Genomic DNA, 11636 nt, shown 5'->3' with positions numbered 1-11636 from the left:
GATGGGGTGGCTTTGCTGGAACTTCCGTTCTGTGCCTTGTAGCTGGTGAGGCTGGGAGTATGGATGGTCCGGATGCTCTTGGCACCTTGGTTCAGAGACGAGGAGGAGGAGGAGGAGGAAGGGGGGGCTGCTCGGCCATTTTGAGTCTGCAGTGAGAACGAGAGATGGTGACCTTTACCTGGATGAGGGGGGCTCTGAAACTTTAAGGAGCCATTAGAGACAGAGGGGATGAGGGAGGCAGAGTGAGCGGCTCGTCCTGTGTGGGGGCTGAGAGGGTTAGAAGAAGTAACCGATGGTTTAGTAGCAGGTGGATTAGGGAAGCTAGAATTGTCGGCACTGGAAGAGGGCAGAGAACTGCTTTTCCCAGAGCTGGGAGAAAGGGCTGGAATCTTAGAAGCAGGTAAGGAGGGGGAAGTAGGCTTATTGTCCCCACCAGCTTTCTTAGCACTTCCATTAGCCTGTAAATAAAGATGGTGGGAGACAGTTTGTCAGAAAGCTGGTAACATGAGCAAATCCACAGGGCCTGGCAATACAGCCCTTCTGAGAATTAAATAAACAAAAGAAAAAAAATACATATATAAACACAGTTCAAGGCCTGAGCTAAGTCTTGTGCTGTATTAGACCTGGTAGAAACCCCCCAAGGACACAGCAAGGGATGGGCAGAAAACCAGGAAGAAGAGCATCTGTGAGAAGAGTCACATCATTCCAACTACCATTGTTACCGTGTGCCGGGCGGGCCATGCGTCTGGGTTATTACTGGGGTGGGGGAGAGGGAGTTCAGGAGGGAGAGTTAATGTGCTTCTAAAAACAGTGCAGTCAACATCCATGTTAGTACCGGTGGCTTTAAGAGCAGTGGAGGAACAGGTTGGTCTGCCTGCCTTCCCTGTGGCGTTCTCACAAACCACCACATTCAATTCACCAGAGAGAAGAAGTCAACTGGGCTGGCACCGTGTGTTAAGAGCTAACGTGGGGAAGTCACAAACGTAAAAGATGTTTCATTGCAAGCATGCAAAAAAGCGTGGTGAGAAGTTTAACAGAGATCTTTTAGTCTTCCTTCATGCCCCCAGATCCAGGATGTCTACGGAAACCATTATTTTACAAAGATAACACATTATTTGGTATCAACTAAGTCAGCGGCTTGCTTCTTAACAGCAAGACTGTCCATCCAAAATTGGGTTTAAGGTAAAACTACCTGACGATACTGGCGGGGGTCCTGCAGTTTGGACTGCTTGCTGGGTTTGTCCGCGCTTCCAGATCTGCCCTTGGAACTCATGGGGACAGGCATCCTGCTGGTCTGTGGGGTCCCGCTGGGGCCCTGTGGGGAAGAAGACAGAGGAGAAGAGAAGAGGACCACCCCGTGAGTGAGTGACCTGAGGGGCCTGTCCCACCGTGCGCAGAAGCTCAGTGTGAGAAGCCACAGCCCTACATGCAGGACAGGTCTAGGAGACGGACATCAGGAGACACCACTGGGGTTAATTCCAAGAATCAAACAGAATCAACTGCTCTACTACTGATTGGACGGATTTTAATGAGAGGACCAGAGCAATCATTTCACACAGCAGACGGCCGGCCCAGAATCCTTGCGTTTACCCGACACCAACCAGCAACAGAGACTTGATTAGCGGTTAGACACCTAGTTGTTGTTTTGGAGGGGAGGGAGGAAACTGTGAGAGGAGGGATCATGGTGAGCAGAAAAAACAAAACAACAAAACCCAAACAAAAACGAGCCACCTGAAAGGAAGCAAGTCAATCACAAGACACCTTTGGCTAATGGTGATTATGGCAGATTTAAGAAAGCAGCTGAGTCTTGTCATTTTCCATCAGCCCAAGATACCTTACGTGAAGCTGGAGGTATCGCTGTGGGGGGTTCTAGGGCAGTGGGAGCTTCATCCAGAGCTAGTGGGGTGCGAGGAGAGGCCTCTTGAGTGAGGTGGGGTGAGCTTGCAACAGAATCTCTGTTGGAAGAATATGAGGTATCACCTAGGGCTTTGGGACTCATTTCACTGATGGTGTTTTCCAGCTGTTTGATGGTCTGCTCCAGGCTGTTCAAGGTTTTGTAGGTATTCTTCCGAATTTCATCAGTTCTTGAAACCTGCCGTGAGCCCTCTGAGCTGGGCTGCTCCGGCTTCTGGGCTGGAGTCCTGGGGGCGTCCTCGGGCTGGGACCGGGAGATCTCGAACCGCCTGGCTTCCTTGTGCTGCTTCAGGGTGCCATCTTCTTCCTCCTCTTCGTAGACCACCACCTGCAGAGTCTTCTTCCCCGTCTTGGTCCCCGTGCGGATGGCCTGGGTGAGTGCAGCCAGCTGCTTCTTGGGGAATTTGAACTTGAACTTTTTCTTGGGGCTTTCAAACTGGTCGTCGGTGATGTCACACTTGTTCTCAGAGTCTAGAGACTCTGCTGGGCCGAGCTTGCTCAGGTCCATCTTACTCCTCTCCTGTCCTCCTCCTGGTATTCTGGTGTCTGCTGGCTGGGAGTGAGACTGCACTTTGCCCTCAGCTGGCTGTCCCGATCCAAGGCTAAGGGAGGCAACCTTCTGGGTAAACCCCTGGGCAGGGTTATTCTGAATACTGGGGTCTCCATTTTCCTCCTCTTCTTCCTCCACGATCTTCTCCTCGGTCATCATTCTCTCTAATTCCTCATCACACTCCTCAAATATGGTGGAAAGTCTCTTGTAGGCCGACCGGATATCCATGGGCTCGTCGAAGATGATGATGACTGGCTTCTTGTCGAGGCACACCACTGGCTCTTCTTGTTCCATCCCTCCTGGCAGGGAGGTCAGCTCCTTCTTGGCATCAATATTGACGGTCTGTACATCTTCTCCTTGTTTGCTCACTATGTCACGGACCTCCCCGCTGGACAGCACCTGGACTGCAGTGCTGGTGATCATGAAGGCAATGTTGTCAGGGGGTGCGCTCTCTTCCGTGGGAGAACTCGAGGCGGGGTCTCCTTCCTCACTAGCACTCGGGCTGGTGTGCCTCGCCCCCTTGGGTCTTAGAATGACTTGGCCAATATCTGTCACGGAATCTTCCCGGTCTTGTGCTTTGACGTCATGAGCGCTCAATTCAGTTGGTCTGGTGGGCGCGGGAAGGTGGCTCCTAGGAGCATCTTGTCCTGGATGACTCAGCTCCTTTACCTTTTTATAATTCACCTTCTGAGTCTCAGCTGCTGAGGTCTGCCGATCTGAGACTTTCAGTCCTTTACTTACTTCATCCTCTAAGGAATGAGTGCCAGAGGTAGTAGAATTGACTTTCGACACGTTTTCCTGGGAATGGTCTCTACTTTCTCTCAGCAAACTCTTACTGGCTGCAGCATTTTCTTTCACTAAAATTCCAGTTTTGTGTTCTGATGTTCTTGAAGCATCAGAAACACTATTCATTTCTCTGTCCCACTTGTCCTTGGGCTGGTCACTAAACCTTAGTGCCCCTGCAGCAACCTAGGAGGGAGAGTGAGGAGGGAAACCACACATGTTAATTAGAGATGGGTCTGCCAAGCATGGGAATTAATCTGCACTATACTGGGAGCCACACAGATCTGGAGAACTCACCTTGCGGGATTCCACTGCGGGGCCATTTGCATATTCAACATCAGATTTCCGTACGTCTTCATGGAAAAATTCCAAATTCTAGTAGAATAGTGTAGGACATGTTACTCCACAAAACCACATCCTCCCCCCAAAGTGGACTACAACTAAATTGCTCCTTTCATGACATTTCCAAAACATGCTGGCCAAGCACATTTGTGGCACACCAGTCCAAAAGCCTACAGTTCTGTTTACCTTGGGTGGCTTTGTTCTCCAACTTCCAAAAATGCCCTGTGTTTGCACAAGATGAAAATCTCAATTAGAAAAATATTTCAAGGACTTCAAATTCTGTGGGGCAGTAGTTAAGTAAATGAAAGGATCAATTTTGAATTAACACATCCATTTTTTTAACATCTGATTGAGAGCTTAGCAGAATCTATAACCAGAAGAATGGTCTACCTTTCAGGGTCTCAGTCTTCTTGCTTATAAGCTGAAGGATTAAAACAGGAGATCTCTCATTGTCCCTTCCTGCTAGTTATTTCAGTACTATCAATACTTCCTTTATGAAAATTATCCTCCAATGACATTTACATTGGTTGAGAGTGGTACTCTCATATTGAAAAACAACATTATTTCTTCCTACTCAAATGACAAATTTAAAATAAACTTGTAGTTTATAATGTTGAAAGTATGAAAACCTTCAGACTAATAGTAGACAAGATGATGGAAAACAAATTTATAGCAATCACTGTGCCAAAATAGAATCCATACATCTGCTAGATAGGTACTGGATGCTCAAAAGGTGGTTGTAACATTTTCACTCAGCTTTCAGTCTTCACACTATCTGAGGCAGGTGAAGATGCCTATCTGAGAGTCTCACCAAGTTTCAGTACCTAAGGATCCAATAGTAAGGAGACACGTATTGAGTGTACTCCACCAGGAAGCACAGCTTTTCAAGTATGGGTCTTTTAGTTGCTTCAAGCCCTGCCACATACTACTCATTACCTATGCCTTATTCCTTCCAAGGTATAAATGTCCCCCCTTCTTGCTGTGGAAGCCCCAGAAAAGGAGAGAGGGGAACAACCCCAAAGTAGGTCATCTAATTAAAGCAATTACAACATAATAAAGCACAATAATCCAGATGTCAATGTCAACCAAGAGCAATGCTACACCCCCAGTTAAAAATGGAAACAATGTTCACACAACAATGAAGGAACAACACACGAACAACAGGCAGCATTAATCACACAGAAGCACAGAAGAAGATGCAAGGTGCATGAGCCACCAAACCCCTTCTGCTGAGTGTCTCCTTCCACCCACAAAACTCCCCAACAAATGCAGTGATTCAGCTGTCAAATGTCTTTGAACATGACTACTTTTAAGGGATTTTAAGCTTACATTATCAAGTAATTCAGAGAGGTTTTAAGAAGAAAAACACCCTCTTGTCTTTTGTTTCCACTCTAGGCTATCACACTTGAGAATGCACTACCTGAAACCCACAAGAAACTGGCATGTCATCTAAAGAGGGTACATCCGGCTGATATTTGGTTGTGACCCTATTTCCTGGGGAGAGGGAGGGCTGGCATATGCTCAGAGTGGTTGCGACTCATGTAATATTCATTGTTAACTATGCCAAGTTAGCCTGCAACATACAGCTTTTAAAAGTGATTTAGTAGTAGAATACCCCAACAGATAATCACTAAGATAAAATCTTAAATTTAGTTTCTACACAACCTATCGTTTTTCCTGGAATTAGAAGAAAGAACAAGCAAATCAAAGTACGCCAACTTTAATAAGAGTAATTTGATCACACGCTTCTTCTCAGCCACAGTGATTTCTCCCATAGTCATAGAGAAGCAGGGATGTTCATGGAAAATAATGATGCTTCTATAGTGTCTGCTTACAGGCCCTTAGGTTTGGATTTTTAGAAAACTGGCAAATGATGGTTAATAGGCATACAGACAATAAACCGAAATTAGAGACACAGTTACAGGAAGATTACAGAAATAGAAAATACTAGGCTTGTATTTTCCTGGGGTGGGGGGAGGGGGGAAGAAGAGATTTGATTCTTGGAAGGGTGAATGGAGAATCCAGGAAGAGATTAATAATGAGAAAAAGTTGGGGACAAGTTTAATACACATGGGTTTGATGAAGTTGCTTGGTCCCTGGGATACAGTTATCCAGAATAAGAATTATGATCAGTCTCACAGAGAGCTGGTACTCCGTTAATAAGATATAGGGGAGCTCTGCGGGCCCAGTGGGTAAGGAGTTGTACTGCCAACCCAAGGACAGGTGGTATGAATTCACCAGAGGGAGGAAGATGGACAATCTTCTCCTGTTCAATTTATTGCCTCTGAAAACCTGCTGGAGGTTCTAACCTGATGGTACATAACCACAATAACAACTTATTAACTTTGATAAATGGGACAGGGACTTTTAATCACAGGGCGAGAAATCTCATGCAACCTTACAATCAATTAGAAAAATTTTACAGTGAAACAACTGTTCTGCCAAGATCTTTGGGGCATTTCAAGTTCTCAGCATTTCTGGCAGAAATAGCCAAACTTTGGTCTAGAATATGCCATGAAGTTCAAGACACTAGAGGTTCTTCCATGGGTCGAGGGAGTGCTAAGTGATGTAGTCTGTAGGGAGTTATGCTTCCAGACTAAAGGCCACTCCTTTTTAGTGGAATGAATCCATTAGCTGCTCTTTGGGAGAAACATGGCAAACTCCTTTGCTATTTACAGCCTGAAACCCAATAAGATGCTCCTGATTTGAAGGTAATGAGTTGCATGAGTTGGTCTTTTTGGGTCACCTAAGAAAGTTGCACATAATTAAATAGTGATGCATGTCCAATTTGATTCTGTGAACTTAGTTCAAATTAGTGGCCTAGTGGTAAGAAGCTATGCTGCAATCTCAAAGGCACGCAGTTCAAATCAATCAGTTGCTCAGGAGGGGAAGGATGGGCAGTCTCCTTCTGTGTGGTTTACTGCCTCTGAAAATCTGCTGAAGTGTCAGCTATGGGTCGGTTCCAACTCGACAGCACATAACAACAATAATTCAAATTGATAGGAGGTTTTCTTTATGAGAGAAGTTGTATGTTGCAATGTCATTAACGGGGCTGATGTCACACAGGGCTCTGTGGTGTCTGTGGACCAGGCAGGAGTTGGTTGGGCCTCCATGGCAGGAGGTGAGTTTTAAGGACTGTAAGTGGGAGCCCAGTATTGTTCCCTTGAAGAGCTACACTGGCACAGCCCTCAGGTGCTAGGCTCACTTACAATTGCAGACTAAAAACTAGAAAAACTAAAGTTTTTATAAACTCTTTGTCCTAAAATTTAGACACAAGATTAATATAATAAAATAGATGTATATGATAAAATGTCATCTCTAGAATGTTGAAAAATTTGAGAGTTCAAATATTTAGCCTCATATCCTTTCCTTAAATGTAACAACAAACTTTCATTTAGAGTTTAGTTCTCCCTGGCCCCCAACACAACTTTTGGAAACAATTAGAATGTGGAAAAGTACGTTTTAGCACTTCAGATAATTTTAGGCTCTGCTGGTCTAGTGGGTAAGGGGTTGTATTCCCAACTCAAAGGCAAGTGTATCGAATTCACCAGTTGCTCTGAGAAAGATGGACAATCTCCCGTTGTACAATCTAGAGCCTCTGAAAACCCACTGGAGGTTCAGCTAGGAGTCAGTTTGTACTCCACACCAATGACTCTGACTATATGGAATATCAATACTGAGGGAGTTCTGAAGGTGCAGTGTGAGAGAATTGCAGTGCTAACTCCAAAGCTGGAGCCTGTGTGGTCGTCTGAACCCTCAAAGGGCTCTGAGGGAGAAAGACGAGCAATCTCCTCCCGTGCAATTTACAGCCTCAGAAACGCAATGGACGGTGTGCTATGTATGAGTCGGTTCCAACTTGATGTCAATGAGTTTCCTTTTGCAGTTTTATCCATATTGAACTTAATATCTTGGAAAGGATACTGTCTAATCTCTATCACTTGTGGCTAAGGCACTAGGCTTTAAGCCGAGTTGTCAGCGTCTGCACCAAGCAGCTGCCCTGCAGGAGGCCTTTTCTCTTTATGGGAAATATTACCATCTTGGGAATTCCATGGGAAGTTCTACCCTATAGAATCGCTTAGTCAGAATAAACTCAATGGCAGTGTTTTCTTCCCTCTCCCTTTTTTTAATGCTTCACAGAAATTTCTGTGTGACATCCTTAAAGACGTGTACAAACGTATTCTTGCATGCTTCTGAGAGGCCACTCCTGTTGAGCTCACACATCTACAGCTCTCCCTTTCATGCTAGTCCTTGAATTTAAGCCTTTCCCTAATTTTTAGTAGATTGTTTTGGGTTGAGAAGACATCTTAAAACAAGAACAAAGTGCTACGTATTTGGTTGCTGTTTCTCTCTTTCCCACTGTTGCTCTAGAAAAGCATAATGGAATCCGTGGACATGGCAAGCAGTAAATGTGCTTGCCTACTCCTGAAAGGTTGGCAGTTTGAGTCTACTTGGAGGCACTGTGGAAGAAAGGTCTGGAAATCTATCTCTGAAAAACTGGCCACTAAAAACCCGAGGAAGCACAGCTCTGCTCTAAAACACACGCCAAGGGTCAGGGGTCCTCTGATGGCAACTGGCTCGGGGTTTGATCGACTCTGAAGTCTGGAAAGATGCTCTTTAATTCTGCATATACGGTTGTTTGTCATGTACAGGTACACAGTGATCATGCTGAAACCTGAGCCCGGGATCACTGATGCCAGCCCAACGCTGTGTCTCCCTTAGTTAATAAAAAATAAGTGAGAACAAGAAGTCAGAGGGGGAGCACAGAGGATAAGCACAGGAGAGGTGTGTTAGTGTCAGAGCCGGGAAGGAAGGGCTGTCAGAGGCATGTGGCCAACGCTGAAGCCACGTTACCTTCTTTTCCTTGGGTGGGACTGCGGGCCCGGGCCTAGGCTCTTTAACTTGACTGTCAGTCCGCATCTGCTCTGCATGACTGTTTGAATTTACATCCATAAAGGAACACTTCTGGAATGCCTAAAGAATTAAAATACTGAGGTTAACACATGGATGCAGCTCTGCCAAGGAGAAGATCGGGAAACAGGTGGAGAAGCCTCGAGTATGGGGACCACCGGCCAGCCCTGCACACGGGCCAGGGAGGCAGCACCTTGAAAACCTGCTTCACATCCGATCTCCACTTAGAAAGCCTGCTTGGGGATGAGGCGAAGGGCAAAGGGTTCCTTACCTTCCTCAGCTATGTCGTGGTTAACACATTGCCGCCAATGATGGTAAATGTGTTTCTAAGCACGGTCGTCAATTTAAAAAGTGTGCAGCAACAAGTTAATTGCAAAAAACACACCATCCTCTTTCCATGCTCAGATCTGAGCCTGCTGGTACTTGGCAGGGCTTACTGCTTTGAGTGTGTGCAAGTGTGTGGTTTTTTATGTTGCATATAAACCAATGAAAACAAAACTAGATGTTATCTTTCCTTTCATATTTATATACCACTTTCTTTTCCTTTTACCAGCTATATTGAAATAATAGGGGAAAAGCACAAGGCATTTTCAACCTTCATGCCTTAAAAAAAAAGTGTTCTTTACTGATTCGGTTTCTGAAAGACTAACAGCTACTAATGTGTTCTGAAGTTTATTTCAGAATAAACAAGTGATCTCTGTAGCTAAAGGATGCCACGTCTCCCAGGAACTTCCTAAATCCTTCTGATGGAGAAACTCGGGCTCACTGTCATCAGCATCATCACCACAAGGGAAGATTGAGGTCAAGTGAATGCCAAGTCCAGGTCTCAGACTCAGAGGCACACACGAGAGTCTAGACTGTGTCTGCAGGCAGGGCAGGCGTTGCGGGATTTCACAAACAGTTAAAGACTTGGCTGTTAACGGAAAGGTTCGTGATTCAAAACCACCTAAAGGCATCTTGAAACTCTACTTCTGAAAGCTTATAGTCATTCAAAACCTTCTGAAGCAGCTCTGTTCTGAAACAGAGGGCTTTCCTGAGTTGGAATCAACTCAACAATGACTTGTGTGGATTGCTCTGGAGGTCAGGAAGGAACCTGGGCATACGGGGAGGATGCAGACATGAGGTCTTGAGAGCAGGAGAGACCTCAGTCCATGGAGATCGGTGTCTCTCCATCTGGGCTACATTATCACCCTCTAAGGGTTATTTATATTTACATTTTTCCCATTTTCCAATACTGTTCCCTAAGTCACACCTAGAAATTAATTCAGTCAGCACCACAAAGCTGTCAAACTAAAAAGGGGAAAAAAGCAATTATTATCCAACTACTTCTAATATGCAGCCAAAATTTTAAAAAATCACTTATTTAAATGAATAATCTTTGATAATTGCCTAATATTTTCCTTATGTCAAGTATTGTCATTTGGAAGTAACTATGCAGGCAGAAAGAATCCTCTATATCATTCCTAAGTCAATATTTCAGCACCAGTCCCAAAATACAAACAGAACTGTTAACCACAAGCCCCCCATGGCTCCCTCTTGTACTGCTCGGCTTCTTTCCCTCTCACCCACCTATTTGGCCTTCTTCCTGATCTTTAAACACACAGGTCCAGTCAGCGCCAGGGATGTTTGGCTTATGCAGACGCAGACCTCCCAAAGGCCATTAGCCACTTCCTTCAGGCTGTTAATCCTGAATTTGAAAGTCACAGGTTTCTTCTGCTGTGTGGTGACAAGGGGAAGGGGGAGGTCCCCTTCTGCAATGGGAGGGAATGCAGCTCTACCGCGTCCCACCTCAGGTTTGGCTCTGGAGCCTGTAGAGACAAAGGCCTCTGGCCACAGGTGGATTGGGATCTCGTGCCAGCAGGAGGGTGAATGAGGTTTATGGGAAGCTTAGGGTTTGAAGATTCATCACTGTTATCTAACAGCTAAAAGAGGTTCCATCCAGATGGCATCACAAATTTCAAACTTCAGTGGAGGCCAGCATTGCAAGTATAGGACTGTCAGTGGGGTAAAAATGAACTACCTCTCTCAGTGGTGGTGGTGGTTGTTGTTGTTGTGTGCCATCGAGTTGGAACTGACCCACAGCTGACCCTCCAGTGGGTTTTTGGAGGTGGAAAATCAGATGGGAGTGGATTGTTCATCTTTCTCCCACAGAGCAGCTGGTGGGTTTGAACTGCGTGCCTTTGGGTTTTCAGTGTAGCTCCTTAACACTAGGCTGGCAGAACAAGTGCAGGGTTATTTGCATGCCTAAAAGTCTATGTTTCTTTGATTATTAGTAAGTGTTCACTTTGTACAGATTTTAAGTTATCTGGTACTTTAAGTCCTTGGGTAGTACAAACAGTTAACAGTCTTGGTGGCTAATTGAAAGATTAGAGGTTCAAACCCACCTAGAGACACCTTGGAAGAAAGACCTGGAGATTCACTTCTGAAAAACCAGCCATTGAAATATCTTTGGAGCATAATTCTACTCTACCCTGCAAAGGGCCACTGGGCTGGAATGCCCTGAACAGCAACTGTGTTTTTCATTTTGTTTCCTTTTAAGTGCTTTTGTGCCAAACTGGGTCATGACAATTTATACTGTACTTTTGAGGCAGATGCATTTGACTTCAGACAGTGCCTGAAACGTCTCAGGAAAAGCACCAATCCCTGCCCACAAGTAGCCTTGGCATGTCAGTGTCATCAGCTACAGGGTCACTAAGATGCAAGCCTCCCTTATTTACAAACTAGCAATTCCTATATTCAAACCATTCTAAAAGCACGTGCATCTTCTAAGGATATCCATCTTAGTGAGGCTTCTGATGGCTCGTGAGTGACCCGTCAACCACCAGACCCATTTCCTTGAAAGATCCAAGCAGCCAAATTTATCAGTCATTGCCATGGAAACCAGAAGATGCTTGAAGTGGAGAGAATGACGTGGTTTGAAAGTTCTCCCTGCTCCAGATGAAGAGTGTACAACCAGGGGCCCCACAAAACTATCAGTACACGGGCACAGAACTGTGGAGTCTATGGTTTATATGATTTGCGAAAATATGTGTAATAAACATATTGTTGTTGTTATGTGCCGTCGAGTCGCCTGCGACTCATAGCGACCCTATGTACAACAGCCCTAAACTCCGCTCTGTCCTGTGCCAATCGCACTGTC

The 11636-nt window shown here is 45.3% G+C and overlaps 1 protein-coding gene across 1 annotated transcript; it reads right to left on the bottom strand.

The window, feature by feature from the left end:
- Window positions 1-5: 5 nt before the first annotated feature.
- Window positions 6-8560, bottom strand: LOC102859307 (sickle tail protein homolog; the record flags this gene model as incomplete). The annotated part of the gene is made up of 5 exons (XM_006903448.1): window positions 6-458; window positions 1193-1315; window positions 1835-3433; window positions 3545-3622; window positions 8441-8560. Coding segments are annotated over 5 exons (2373 nt in total), but the record flags the coding sequence as incomplete, so codon positions are not given.
- Between the last annotated feature and the right edge of the window lie 3076 nt (window positions 8561-11636).

The sequence above is a fragment of the Elephantulus edwardii genome, unplaced genomic scaffold (genome assembly GCF_000299155.1).
Source record: "Elephantulus edwardii isolate Elephantulus edwardi_28Jun2011 unplaced genomic scaffold, EleEdw1.0 scaffold01115, whole genome shotgun sequence".
Taxonomy (NCBI): Eukaryota; Metazoa; Chordata; class Mammalia; order Macroscelidea; family Macroscelididae; genus Elephantulus; species Elephantulus edwardii.
This window is presented reverse-complemented; position numbering and strand designations above follow the sequence as displayed.